The sequence below is a fragment of the Aricia agestis genome, chromosome 9 (genome assembly GCF_905147365.1).
Source record: "Aricia agestis chromosome 9, ilAriAges1.1, whole genome shotgun sequence".
In the NCBI taxonomy this organism is placed as follows: Eukaryota; Metazoa; Arthropoda; class Insecta; order Lepidoptera; family Lycaenidae; genus Aricia; species Aricia agestis.
Window position 1 is genome coordinate 16842217 of NC_056414.1, and position 15555 is coordinate 16857771.

Here is a 15555-nt window from a genome sequence, read left to right on the forward strand (position 1 = left end):
GGCGCAAGAGTTTTCTCCGCGTAGCAAGAGACGGGGTAATTACTTACCTTACGCCGCGCCTGTGGGCTTTTCTCCCTCTGTCTTACGAATTTTTGAGGTGTGACATTTTTTACCTACACCACGCCGCATAAGAAGCTTTCACTTCAAAATCTTCTTCAATATTCAAGAAAAAACAATTATAATAATGTTATATTAAAGTAATTATAAAAGTGTTTATAAAATGCATTTTAATCCTTAAGTACGGATAGTAATAATGGAGTATCGTGTTACGAATGGCTTAAAACGAGACTGTTGAGTGTTGAAGTCGCCGAAAAACGTTCAACTAAGTAAACATCAAAGCTTTTACAATCTTAAAGTGCTCGGCGACACTTGTTTGACTACAAAGAGGAATAATAACTTTGAACTCCGTTGGAGCTTGGTTGGAGCTTACGATTATCACTACAAATATTTTACTACCTACTCACATCACACATGCTGTGATGTAAGCTTCTATAAAATACAAGAATATTTTTGTTTTATGTTTTAAATAAGCCATACCTGTGATATTTCTTGCGAAACTAAAGCGGGCTTAACGCGGTTTACTTTTTTAGGGTTCCGTACAATAACATAGAATATCATTGGTTCCGTACCCAAAGGGTAAAAACTATTTCTAAGACTTTGATGTCTGTCTGTCCGTCTCCAGGCTGTATCTCAAGAACGACTATAGCTAGATTTTTTAAATTTTCACAGATTGTGTATATTATCTGTTGCCGCTGTGATAAATCAGTATATTATAAGTTTATGGACAAATCTATACAGTGTGTTAGTGTAAACACCGTTAGCCTTGAAACCATCAATTAATGAACCCGTCAAAATTAACAACTTTTTTACTACAAAATATAGGTAGTAGTCCTAATGTCGTTGAATTTCGGCCATTGGGCGATCTCTAGTAATACTAAAAACAAAATAAATAAAATATTTAATGGGGCTTAAATATTTTATTCATTACATACAAGAAACGTATTTTTTTGCTATTTTTTGCTCGATATCAATAATGGAAATAGGAAGGTACTTGAAATGTTCACAAAATACTCAGTTTTATTTATAATTTAAAAATTAATAATAAAATTTAAATAAAATAAATAATTAAGGGGGGATCCCATACAAAAAAAAGACATTTGCTTTATAATAGTAAGGAACCCTACGTGCGCGAGTCCAACTCGCACTTGGCAGATTTTTCTGTAATAAAGAATATAATATATTTCAATGAAAAGCTATAACAGCAAACGTATAACATACTTTTCCTTTGATTTTCAAAGTTGATTTTATTACAAAATATTTTTCTATTGCCAATTGGGTCTCAAAAAAAATTCTGACAATTATTACTGTTAGAACTGTCAAAACTGAAATAAAATAAATGTAAAAAAGTAAACAAAAAATCATAGTAAATACAGAATAATGGAGACCTGCATAATATGGTAACTAACAGAACATGGTCAAGAAATTCGCTAAAACTAAACGTATGTATTTTTGTACAATTGCAGTATGAGCTAATAATAACTTTCGAGACTTTGTCCATAGCAGTATGATAGTCAGACAAATAACTTGAAACAACTTTGTCTGTGAAAGAGAATTTATAAATTTTACTTTAGTTTTAGCTGATCGCACATATTTTGTCAGCAACTCAGCACCGCCGTACGCGTCGAACGCACCGCATAGTACACGAAATGCAGCGCGAACGGTGCGGACTAATGTGCGAGGTGTCACATCATTTCATACAACAAATTCTAGAAGTCGGTTAAAAACGCGGCGCGTTAGGCGCGTGCTTGCTGATAAATGTACAATCACCTTTAATGTCCATGGGCAGCAATTGCTCACGATCATACCATCCCGTTTTCAGGTGGGGTTGACTATGCGTTGATTAAGAACCGTGTGGTATAATTCCGAATCCAAATTCGTGAATACCCTTCAGGTCTCCGATTCACAATTCGAACAATTTGTACCGCACGGCAAAGTTTCCGAATCCAAATCGAACGGATATCGTGAATCGCCCATCTGGATTGATAAAAAGTATATCGGTTTCAAGGTAAAACAGAAGGCAAACGAGATATTCCAGTGACCTCGTCAACGGATACCGAGAACAGCATTGCTATGTACGACCCCACTGTATACAATTGGCAGAAAAACCTGTTTGGACCTCTTGTGAGTATTTTAAAATTTTGTTTTGGCGGCGCGCAATTTTATGATCGCTGGGAAGCCGATGTAGAGGTAACATAACTACATGTCACAGTCTGCTCGCTGATTTATCGATAAGGCTCGAGTTATATAATAAAATATCGTTTACGTGGGAGAGCCATGCTTCGGCACGAATGGGCCGGCTCAACTGGAGAAATACCACGTTCTCACAGAAAACCGGCGTGAAACAGCGCTTGCGCTGTGTTTCGCCGAGTGAGTGAGTTTACCGGAGGCCCAATCCCCTACCCTACCCTTTTCCCTTCCCTACCCTTCCCTATTTCCTTCCCTACCCTCCCCTATTTCCTTCCCTACCCTCCCCTATTCCCTTGTAAAAGGCCGGCAACGCACCTGCAGCTCTTCTGATGTTGCGAGTGTCCATGGGCGACGGAAGTTGCTTTCCATCAGGTGACCCGTTTGCTCGTTTGCCCCCTTATTTCATAAAAAATAAAAAAAAAATAAAAAATTATACATGCGTCCGGGCGTACGAGTGGTTTGGTCGGTACACCAAGAGATCACATGCAATTGCATGTAACGACTGATATAAAAGTAGAGATGTATATGATCGCACCGCTATTTATATACAAATGCTAGTGATCTTCTTCTTTCCCGTGGTGCTTCCCCTTTAGTTCTTTGACTTTCGGTCATTGCAACTTTGTGCTGTCTCCCGCTTTTTATGGGGAGGGAAAACTGTATACTTTCTACTCCTCCTATCTTCTTCTGATTAATTTCGTTGCGGGTCCCAAGACAGCTTTAGCATGTCCCTCGGGCTCCCTGAGATCATATCAAAGGGTTTTCGTGGTTGGATACCGCTGTCGATCCTGGCGACACAGGAGATACAGTGGTGGGAATGTGTGGTGGGCCAAAGCCCGCTTATAAAAAAAATGCTAGTGATCTCTTGGTGTACTGGCCAAACCGCTCGTCCGCGCGGACGCATATAAATAAAGTCAACACACTCACATGTATAATGTAGCTAATGTTTCAGCGCACACAACAAATCCCCATTAAAAATAACTTTTTCGCCGGCTGTCTTGAAGTTGTAAGTGGCCTATTACACTGTAAAAATATAACATTCTGAAAGTTGTTAATTTTTACGATAAGTACACTTTGCGCCTTGTAATCAATTTAATATTTTTACCCATTTAGGAAATATGGCCATTGAACGGTGTTTGTTTTGCTATTTTTCCACGCTAGACGGCAGCATCAACACAGACTGTAAACAGCAAAAGTTTTGTTTGACGTTTGACAATGTTTCTGTCAATATTATTATTTACTGTGTACGTGCTAGTAGCGCCCCCTGTTTCGATCTATGCGTAATATTCCCTCATAATAATAATAATAATCAGCGCCTCCGTGGTCTAGTTAAATTTTTTCACAGTACGGTACGTCTTCTGGATTGGCAGCGTACGGATTACCGACTAGCCTAGTAAATAAATGCTCTAAAGGGGGGTGTGGATGGAAAAGTCGAAAGCAGAAATTTTGACTTAGTAAATTTGCTTGGACTAATTTGAAGATAAACATACCGGCTAGTTAGTAATCCGTACGCTGCCGATACAGTGGACGTACTATAAAAAAAATATTCGTTTGATGCGAAATGTCCGTTGCGTACAATACCGACCTGTGGACGCTAACCTTTACGCGTAACGTCACAACTGCAAGCGTGATAAACTGTCGACGGCTGCCGTCGACTGCCGCTGACTGCCACCGCCACGTGCCGCCGACTGCCGTCGACTGCCGCCGACACGTGCCGCCGACTGCCGTTGACTGCCGCCGACGCGTGCCGTTCGTCTGTAAGCGCTCTAGAGGAATAGAGAGTGTTCTTGTGTACTGTTGTGCACACACTTGGGCACTATAAAACTACTCCTGCGTACCTGGCCTGGTTTCAACGAAACTGGCCACCGTCACCGAAAACGGTGTTATTATTATTAAGGCCCAGTAGTCCCTAAAATGAGCAGGTCGATGTCTGTCAGTACAAATATCGACGTTATGGACATTAAAATAACATTCATATCAATTATCAGCGCGCCTTATACAGTGGCTGCCTTTGCTAATAGAAAATAGGAGTAAAATCCTTTTGTTTTTAGTATTACACAAATCAAATAATATATCAAATCGTTTACGTTAGGTTACGACACATATACTACATTTTTTTCTAGGAAGTGTGTAATTTAGCCATAAAATGATTTAATTATGAAAAACAGCGTTATAAGAGTCATCTTTGAGATTTTTTTCTATCGAGCAGAATTTTTCAAATTGTGTACTGATATACCTTTGCGTATAGGAAATTTTCTCAATTTTAAAACGGTACTTATTTTATACTTAACCCATTTGGATCCGCTGTCCCTGTAAAGGGACAGTTGTTCAAAAACCACATTTCCTTTACTAAAAACGTGTTTTGAAAAACCCATTTTACGTAGTTGCAACAACCACAGCGCCTTAATGTTCCCTATTTTCACATTCCAACCAACACTATACGCATTTATATTGTATCTATATATTTGGTCAGAAGGGATTAAATTCCAGCTTAAGCCAACTTAACCTTAACTTAAAGAGAGTGCTTGATAGGCTTCCCAACCCCAATATAGATTCGAGATGTGACTAATAATAGAATATCAATAATAGATCTTCATTCTTCAACAATATTCTTGGATAGGGCTATTTTCAAGTGCGCTTGCCAACATTGTAATAGAATTGTCAAGAAAAGTTGAAGTTACATATTAATTGTTTATATTGAATATTATGTTTTTAAAATATGCACTGGACAGAATATTATATCCTAATGTTTATCATACAGGCTAACGCCTCACTGGTCCAGTGGTTTAGAACGTGGCTTTTGACTCGGAGGTCGTGGGTTCGATTCCCGCGTTGCAAGCATGTTATTTCCAAGTTTGGTTAGGACAATGCAGGCTGATCACCTAATTGTCTGACAAGTAAGATGATGATGATGATGCGTCGGATGGGCATGTATTGAGTCGGTCCTGAGCCTGATCTCTTGCCAGTCGTCTCGGTCTTACGTCCCACTGGGTTATGAGAGTAAAGGAATAGAGAGTGCTCTTGTATACAGCGCACACACTTGGGTACTATATAATTACTCCTGCGTAACTGGCCTGGTTTCCGTCTCCGAAATCGGTGTTTTTTTTTTAATGAAAAAAGGGGCAAACGAGCAAACGGGTCACCTGATGGAAAGCAACTTCCGTCGCCCATGGACACTCGCAGCATCAGAAGAGCTGCAGGTACGTTGCCGTCCTTTTAAGAGGGAATAGCTTTTTTTCTTTTAGGGTAATAGGGGAGGGTAGGGACGGGAAGGGAAGGGAATAGGGGAGGGTAGGGAAGGGAATAGGGTAGGGGATTGGGCCTCCGGTAAACTCACTCACTCGGCGAAACACAGCGCAAGCGCTGTTTCACGCTGGTTTTCTGTGAGAACGTGGTATTTCTCCGGTCGAGCCGGCCCATTCGTGCCGAAGCACGACTCTCCCACGTGTGGGAGTTATGATATAATAAAAGTATACAGGTGTAACAAAACTAAGCGATAATAATAGTTATGGGTGTGTATGAGTGTTCTATATTGAGTGCAATGTCAAAACAGTAGCAGCGCTGAAAGATAAACTTTTTTTTCAACTTTTGTATGAGAAAATTTCTGACGCTGGTGCGTTTGCCCATACAAAACACAAAAAAATGTTGTTGTTTCAGCTTTTAAAGTAAATTCTATGTAAGTTACTAATAAACGCCCTAAAATATGATACCGGATTGAATGATAAATGTTTTATGAGAATAAAATGCACTATACGATGACTCGGGATATTTTCTTTCATTCACGAAATCGCTGGCAACATTTTGGGGAAAATTCACATTGCATCGTCGAGAGGCGATGACATGCATTAATAACATGAGCAATGGATCATGTTATTAATGATGGGCTGCCTATTTATTTGAATGCAAAGAAATAGGCAGCCCAACACTGCGGGTGGTAAATGTTTTTAACGTTTACCGTCTTGTGTAGTAAAGAAAGCTTAATTTTAATATCTAATATATAAAAATAAGTACGAACCGATTTCCACGGTTTTGCATTCGTTGGAAAGGTCTCGGGCTCCGTGAGGTCTATAGAAAAAAATATCAGAAAAAAACTACAAATGCAGGGAAACAGGGAAAATCATTTTATGGCAAAACAACGTTGCCGGGACAGCTAGTACTATTTAAAAATGCATATGCAATGAAGATAATAATGTATTGGTAATAAGGGCATACGTAAAATAAGATAATTGATAAGATACCTTATCTTATATTTAGAACTAAGGGTCAGTTTATACTGCAACATGACGAGTCGAACGAGTTGGTTATTATAATCTTATATCTTTAAACGAGCAATTGTATATTATATATATGTTTAAAGATATAAGATTATAATAACCAACTCGTTCGACTCGTCATGTTGCAGTATAAACTGACCCTTAGTTCTAAATATAAGATAAGGTATCTTATCAATTATCTTATTTTACGTATGCCCTTATTACCAATACATTATTATCTTCATTATTTATACAGTCATTCCATAGTTCATGTCACAAAAGGCGGTCGCATATTATTTTGCTATAACAAAATAAAATGTTGTGAAATTTTGATAATATTATGATTCATATTTAGTGTTAAATTATTATCGAGATAAGCTTCAATTTAGACAATCTTTTAAGTAATATATTAAATGTAATTTTAGTTCCCAACGCCCCGTGACAGTGCCCCAGTGAAGACAACAGCCACATCACTTCTGTACTCCATCAAGAACTTTTTGGAAACCAACGAAGATGCAAAGGTTTTATTTATTTTTTACTACTAATACTAATATATAATTATCTTCTTATATATAAAAATGGATTTTCAAATGTGTTAGTCGCGTATAACTCGAAAACGCCTGGACAGATTGGGCTCATTTTAGTCTTAAAATATTTGTAGAAATCCAGGGAAGGTTTTAAAGTGACACGAAGTTCACCGAGACAGCTAGTCTTATAATATATAAAAATGGATTTTCAAATGTGTTAGTCGCGCTAAAACTCAAAAACGGCTGAACGGATTGGGCTGATTTTAGTCTTCAAATATTCGTAGAAGTCCAGGGAAGGTTTTAAAGTGACACGAAGTTCACCGGGACAGCTAGTTAATATTATAAAGTGGAAGAGTTTGTTTGTTTGAACACGCTAATCTCAGGAACTACTGGTCCGATTTAAAAAAATGTGTTAGATAGCCTATTTATCGAGGAAGGTTATAGGATATATTTTATCACGATGAGACTAATAACAGCGAAGAAATATAGGAAAATGTGGAAAAAAACAGGGGAAATTATTTGAAAGGGCTTTCACGAACTACTGGAGCAATTTTTATGTTATTTGGCACAAATAAGAAGTAGACCACGTGAAAGATCATAGGATATTTTTTGTGGACTAATTTGTCTGTGAAATATCTAATTTACGCGGGCGAAGCTGCGCGGAAAGTCTAGCTAGAAAGTCTATATTTATGCTCAGCGCTATGATTGGTCTATTATTGCGAATAATTGCTGGTACAACAAGTCCATCGCCTCAGCTTAGCATTAGTTAAGATACAAATTCTAGAGTAGACATCAACAGCTGTGGTGCTAACGATTGGATTAGATTTAAAATAATTCAGTAATTAAATAACTTATTATTTTGTGATTCATCTCTTAGTCATAAGTCGTTGGAAGCATGACAAACATTTACAATGTCTTTCTTTATTGAGGTATTTCGTAATAAACTATTTTCGCGAAAATAGGAATGCCGTTATTAAAAATTTCGCTGCCTTTCAGACCACCTCAGACTGCTTAAAATCTGGGTTTAAACTTAAATACTGGGAAAGTTTTTTGTAATTACCAGATTGCCTACCCGAATACAGCCAGTACATTTTTTATACCTAATTAATTTAAAAGCTAGATAATGACAAAGTAATAAACTGATTTTGTTTTATTCTCAGTATAATAATAATAGATTTTACTTGTATTTTTATTTTCTCATAAGAAAGTTTGGTTACTTGTTCAAGCTTATAAGCCGCTGAACCGATTTTGGGGGGGCGCAAAGACGCTTTGAGTTTTCTGAAAGTACATGATAAAAAAGTTTGTGTACTTCAATAAAATGCACAGTTTACAGTGTGATAAACTAACATCTGCGCTAAATAAATTGCAGAAACCATCCAATACAATAACATAAGAATCAATTCAGATCAATTCAATGGCAGTTATTACACGTATCAATATTATCATGATTCTAGTATCACGCGATTCAAAAGTGTACTGTGATACTCCGATTCGGCCTATTACACCATCAGTATTATCACGGAATCGTGATAAAGCTCACACTCACATACGGTTTTGCTCGATAGTTTTACTCCAAATCGAGCAATAACCACCGCGTGGACCGCAAAACTGACAGCTCGAAGGCTCGCTTCGAGCCGGCTCGATGGAATTAAATATGTCAAATGTGTCATTTCCTTCGATCTACCCCGCCTTCTGTGTTATAAGCCCTGGCTGTGCTTTGTCCTTGTATGTTTAATAAAGATGTTTTTATTTTATTTTTATCTTTATTTAAAAACTGTTAGTTTAAAAAGCACTTTTGGTGCGTAATCTATTCTTATAATATATTTTTAGGTAGCAATCTTCAGCATCATGGTTCTTCTTTTTATCTTCTGGACTGTGAAGACGATGTTGTCACTCGTTTTTAACCTGGTGTGCCCTCTACTGATACTTCTTATAGGAGTGGTGAGTGCAATAGAAATGTCTCAAAATAAGACCCATTATAATGTCACTTTAATAGAAGAAGATTTTTTTTTTCATAAAAGATGTCTGAAAAATTAATAGGTTCATTTAACAATCTTCAATATTCACTCCTTATTTTGTACTAGTAAAACTAGAGTAAAACTTAATTATATTATTACATCATTAATACTTGACAAGCATAAAATTATTTTAATTGAATCTTTTACACAATATCTAATGTATTACTAAATTTAAATTATTAACTTTTATTTTAACATTTGTTTTTTAATTTTAGATTTTGCAATTTACTTAAGGTGTTTAAACCATAAAATAAAAAATATTTAAAACAAAATAAAACTTAGTGTGGATTCTTCTTTCTTTTCTTTATTTTACATCCATCATCCATCTAATTGAAATGTAAAAAATCTGCTGTACCGATAACGATGATAATTTGCTTTCAGTTGTGTATACCTCCTCTACGCCAACCGATACTGGGCGACAACTACCCCGCCGTGGCCAACTTCGTACGAGGCATCCTTATGAAGATAGCTGACAGTATATAACACTGAAATAGATTTTTGATACTTAGACAATAAACCTATAAAGAGAAAAATTGATTTCTTTGCATTACCTCTAATTTGCTGCACCTCTCTAGATGTAGATTTACCCCCATAATAATAAAAACTTTGTATATTTTGTACGTAAAAATTGACAAATTAGTTTTTTTTTAAATGAAAATAAGGGGGCAAACGAGCAAACGGGTCACCTGATGGAAAGCAACTAATAGTAGACGGTAGGGATAGGAAGGGAAGGGAATAGGGGGGGGGGGGGGGGGTAAGGAAGGGAATAGGGTAGGGGATTGGGCCTCCAGTAAACTCACTCACTCGGCGAAACACAGCGCAAGCGCTGTTTCACGCCGGTTTTTTGTGAGAACGTAGTATTTCTCCGGTCGAGCCGGCACATTCGTGCCGAAGCATGGCTCTCCCACGTCAGAAAAGTGAGTTACAACTTTTATTTTCATTTATTGCTAAGCCACTTTTATAACGTAATATCAGAAACGGGAAAAGTATTGTATAACATTAAACTTGAGGTCAGCCAACCAAATTGGTCCTTCACCTGCCCATTAATCAATTCCCCTTCGATACATTGTACGGTGTAATTCCATAATGTTTTGAGTTATGGTAAGAGTTGCGTCGCCCGAGTTATTTGGCCCATAAATCTCTGTTAAAATCTTTTTATCTCGGCACACTATACGGCGTAGTGTTTCCCAACCTTTTCCCGCCACGGCCCCTAGGAAATCAAGCACAGTTTTCACGGACCCCATAAAATAAACAGCAAAAAAATCGGATCATGTATAGGTCTAACAGAATCTGATGGCAATTTTTGACAGCAGATTTCCAAAAAATATCCTTGATCATTGGATAAATTTTTATATTTGCATGTTTATTACACAGAATCAGCCGCTTATACGAAAAAATAGGATCAAAATGTTTTATTCCAATTACCCCTGTATTGCTAGAGTCAATTTATTGTCTCACTTTTTGCCATCAGATTCTGGTAGACCTATAATAGTATATAAGGTCCAGAGATGACACCGCGGACACCCATAATATACTCGTGGAGCCCCAGGGTTCGCGGACCACAAGTTGGGAGACACTGGCGTAAAATATAATAAGAAGAAGATATTGTTTCCATCAGCCGCCGTAGTTCAGTCACGTCCGTGACAGTCGCGCCGAGCCGCAGATGAGATTTTGATGATGCACCTCATTCTGCCTAGCCCTCTCGAGTTTAAGCCGCATTTTTTACAGCTTATATGGCTTAAAAATACTTCTTTTTATAATTATTAACGTTACCACTAAAATAAAATATACCATACAATTATAATATAGTCTGTACAAAATATTTCAACATCGTATACTCGTATAGCTTTGTCTACACTGTGCCTTTGTCTGTTCGTCAAGGGCATGCGTTATAGCGCAGTCAACAGCGAACGTGACGCATACCCTCTGACCGTATCCAAAACTTCAAAAATGACAATAATGGCGTTGCGTTCCTTTTCATGCATGCGCATTCAATTATTGAATGCGCCAATAATATGAAAGTTGATGACGAAAATTGAAGATGAAAGTGCACAGTGTGGACAAAGCTTATATAACCATTAGGTAACCAGCTACAGGGCTTTGGCAGATGACTATTAAGTCTAGTAATAATTATTCACAGTTCGTTGTAAAATAAAAAAAGCATCCGATTTTTCCATTACCTTATTAGTTATTATTATATTATTCATGCTTAAAACCTTAAACCAAATTTTATTCTGGGTCTCGCGATACTTTGAGTCCGAAAAATAACGTAGGATAGTTTCATCCCGGAAACGTGCCGGAAATGTATTCTAATAGGTCATGTTATTGCCGAAGCCAATAGAATCAAAGTCGTTAATTACAACAATTCGGAAGTGCGCTTAATCAAACAGTTAACACATTAGGCGGCCATGTTTTGGTCCTTCGAGCCGTATGCACAAAAACCGACGATATATGGGGCGGAAGTGTGAGTGTCAGGGGAAATCGACTGAAGGCTTTAGTGTTATAAGGCGTTAAAGGCGTTATATCGTTAACTCGTAAGGCGTCAAGCGTTAGCATGTAGGGTGTAACGGAAGAAATAGCGTTACAGCGTAAGGCCGTTTGTCCACCGCCGTCATCGGGACGACACCGACAATAATTTAAATATTTTTCTTTTTACCATTTATTTCAGGCATCTAGGCCCATAATATACCTTACAGACTAACATACATATTCATATCGATGGCCTTAACGAATAAACGTGCAATCGAAAAAAGACAACTTTTCAGGAAGACGAAAAAACGTTTAGAACCACATAACTTTGACTACATAATAAATAGACAAATATGTAATCAAATTAAAGGTTAAAAAAAATTATTTTTAGCTCATATATTTATTATAAATCAAATATTATCGGTTTACCGCATATTTGAGAAAAACCATATTAAATTATTATTCTAGTGAATTATACACTTAAAAACTACACTTTGTCACGTGTTGACGGTTACGTGACGCGCTTCGTTCCGGAGTCTCCTCCGGAACCTCTGGTAGACCACATCCATCGGCCAGAACTTCGGCGCCTCGATAAAATGCCACTTTATGATCTGGGCTATAGGTTTCATTTTCTATCGACATTGGTCTAACGACCCATGCTGCTGCTGCTTTGTAGTGGCGTAGCGTAGAGCAAAATGACGCCTATAGGCTACGTCATAAAATAGCATGCTTCGGCATGAATGGGCCGGCTTGATCGGAGAAATACCACGGGCTCACAGAAAACCGGCGTGAAACAGCGCTTGCACTGTGTTTCGCCGAGTGAGTGAGTTTACCGGGGGCCCAATCCCCTACCCTATTCTCTTCCCTACCCTCCCCTATCCTATTGCCCTATCCGCTCTTAAAAGGCCGGCAACGCACCTGCAGCTCTTTGATGTTGCGAGTGTTCATGGGCAACGGAAGTTGAAATAACACTTTATGTAATAGTATACTTTCCTGTAATATTTTTAGTCGTATAGAAACCAAAGCTTTTATTTTGAGGTTATTTTCCGCTTTGTTTAAAAATTTACATGTTTTTCCAAATATAAAAGTAAACTATGGTTTGAACATGCTTTAATCTATTAAAACTACCTTGTTTGCTGAAACGTTTTTTCTACAAAACATTTTAGTTTAAAAGGATCATGAAATATTTACATTCAAATTGTAAGGTGTGTATCGGTTGTCTGATTACCCCGTTGCGCAAAAATTCGTATAATGGGAACCGTACATTTTTGGGGATAAAATATCTTATGTCATTTCCAGGAACTCAAAATATCTTCATACCCAGTAAAATATCTTTAACGGTTTGGCGTGAAGAGGTGACAGAAAGCCAGATAGACACATTGTCGCATTTACAATATTAGCAGAGTAGACAGAATATTGTGATATTAGTGTGGATTATTATTATTTCATGTCACTAAAGAAGCCTTTAGACAGTCTAACACAATAGTCTGCGTGTCCTATTGTGTTGTATTATATCAGAGTTACCGGAATCGGGTGCAGGTAATATTATGAGCGTTGTCACAGCTATAACTTGGTACGAGTATAAATGTTTATTTATCGTGCAGTTAACTAGCGTTAAACCCGGGTCTACTATAACGCGCTCATTATACTGAATTTATTGCGCGTTTCGCTGCACTTTTTAAACCAGGTGTTTTGGCTTTTAAAACCAGGTATTCTAGATATTTAAACAGCTGTTTTTGAGCTCCATTTTGTAATAATTCAGGTGTTGATTAAATTGGAAGTTTAATCGCCACGTAATAGTATATCCGTTAAAATTACAATTGAATATAAAAAAATAAGACCGTATCCAATATTATAAACAATAAACATACTAATATAATAAATGCAAAAGTTTATTTTGTTTGTTGCCTTCGCACGATTAAGCCGGGAAACTGATTTTGTTGTTCTGTATTCAGATACCTAGATTCCCGGTAAACTGTAAAAGACGTAAGGTGGGTTTTATCCAAAAATAATGAACGGTTCCGGTTTATAAAAAAATCTGACCGTAGACTACGGTGGGTGGTTTTAGTATGTCCAAGGATACCTTTTGCTTAATGGCCTATGACGATAAGAAAATATTTGTTAGTTTCTGATTTTTTATCTGATTTATCTCCTCTGTCCCCCGTACTCCTTAACAAATATTTTCTATCTGAAAATATCACTTCGTAGTGCGAAGTAAACATGTCACATAAATGGTGGTTGCAGTTTGCCCCGGTGGCCCGGGGGTACCAGCGGACGTGACCTGAATGCCGGGACAAAAAGCCACTTTTGACACGATATCCGCACGTGCCTCAGTTTTGTAGCCAAAAACTGCTTACATCCCCACGCGGGTAAATTCTGTGGGAACGAAACGCATTTGTGAAGATAGAAGTGAATAATATTTATATTTCTACTTTTCTATAAAGCTGATCGCACATTTGTCAGCACCCGCATAGTAATATATGAACGAATTAGCTTTGTCCACTGTGCCTTTTTCTGTTCGTCAAGGGCATGCGTTATAGTGCTGTCAACAGCGAACGTGAGGCATGCCCGTGACGCATGACCGTATCCAAAACTTCAAAATGACAATATTGGCGTTGCGTTCCTTGACATGTTGTAGCATACCAAATAGATCACAGGCCTGAATCGCCTATACCTACACCATTTTATACAAAATGATGTATAAATAATGTACACAAAATTTAAGGAAAAAACAGAAGTCGCACACAATAAACAACAAAAGAATTATAATAATATTATCCCACACGTGTCTGGTCAAAACAAACATAAAAATCAGCCAAGTGCCAGTCGGACTCGCGCACGAAGGGTTCCGCACCGATATAGAGCAAAATTAAACCATAAATTGTGGTTTTTGTGTGTCATGTAAGCCCCACTTATTAATTTTATTTATTTTAATCGTATTATTAAATATTAAAGTACACACGTATAACTAAGAATTATGTGAAAAATTCAAGTACCTACCTGTTGCCATTATTGATATAGAGGAAAAAAGGCCAAAAAGTACGTTTGTTGTATGGGAGGCCCCCATACATATTAACTTTACTTTGATTTTAGTATTTGTAATCTGTCAAAATTTTAAATATCTAGCTATTACCGTTCTCGAATTACAGCCTGGAGACAGACAAACGGACAGACGGACAGACAACGAAGTAATAGGGTCCCGTTTTTACCCTTGGGTACGGAACCCTAAAAATATAAAAACAGAGGTTATCCGGTTAGGGGTTTTGAAGTGTATTAGATTACCCGTTTCTCCGGCATCGAAAGCTCTGAATGTGACGTCATGTGCTACGTGATGTGCTACGAGCTACGAGCACGTAGCACCGTAGCTACGCCGTAGCGACGCGACGTAGAGCTACGGATACGCTACGGTAAATTGAGGCGTCGCGTTGTTAACGTTGTTTTTATTTCAATTCATTGTTTACTTTAGATTATTGTGGTTCATACTAAACTTAACGAACTGCGGTACTAAAATGGTTGCTTTGGAGAATCGTATTATAAATCATGATATGATTTTTTTTTAATCGCAAAATGGTCACTCTGCTTGCAATTCATGTCTAGTAATTCGTACTAATTTGACATTCGTCAGTTTAACAGTTTTGACAATTCATTTGCTGAATTGATTGAGAGGAATTGCTAAATGTGACCATTTTAGCCCCGCTGCAATCCGTAGTGTTCAATTTAATTAATTTCTGTGGTAACATTTAATAATTATAATTAATGCCTCATTAATTGTGACGAGGATTAATATGTGGTATTTAAATTAAAACTTTTATTTAAAATGAATTAATATGAGCTTGTTTGCTTTTGAATAAAAATAAAGAAGAGCTTTTATATTTTATTTATTTCTTTATTTCGGGCATCTTAGCCCATAATATTATTATAAATATCTTAAAGACTAACATACATACATACGAAGTGGGTCTTGCTCCTGATGTAGTCCACGTCCTGCTCGACCGTCGTGGACCAGTGCAGACTGGACACGAACAGCGGTTTGCTTTAAAACGC

The 15555-nt window shown here is 37.4% G+C and overlaps 1 protein-coding gene across 1 annotated transcript; it reads left to right on the forward strand.

The window, feature by feature from the left end:
- The first annotated feature begins 1397 nt into the window (after window positions 1–1397).
- LOC121730165 lies at window positions 1398–9611 on the forward strand. Its single transcript, XM_042119081.1, has 5 exons — window positions 1398–1499; window positions 2066–2181; window positions 6923–7018; window positions 8855–8965; window positions 9424–9611. The coding sequence occupies exons 1-5, from the start codon at window positions 1472–1474 to the stop codon at window positions 9523–9525; spliced, it is 453 nt and encodes a 150-aa protein (XP_041975015.1). The 5' UTR covers window positions 1398–1471; the 3' UTR covers window positions 9526–9611.
- The last annotated feature ends 5944 nt before the right edge of the window (window positions 9612–15555 follow it).

Bases quoted from the DNA above. Each gene is read 5' to 3' on its own strand.
- LOC121730165 (XM_042119081.1), top strand. From the start codon at position 1,472: ATGGTCAAGAAATTCGCTAAAACTAAAC. The intron at 2,182-6,922 runs GTGAGTATTTTA...ATGTAATTTTAG, and splicing joins AAAACCTGTTTGGACCTCTT to TTCCCAACGCCCCGTGACAG. The intron at 8,966-9,423 runs GTGAGTGCAATA...ATTTGCTTTCAG, and splicing joins TGATACTTCTTATAGGAGTG to TTGTGTATACCTCCTCTACG.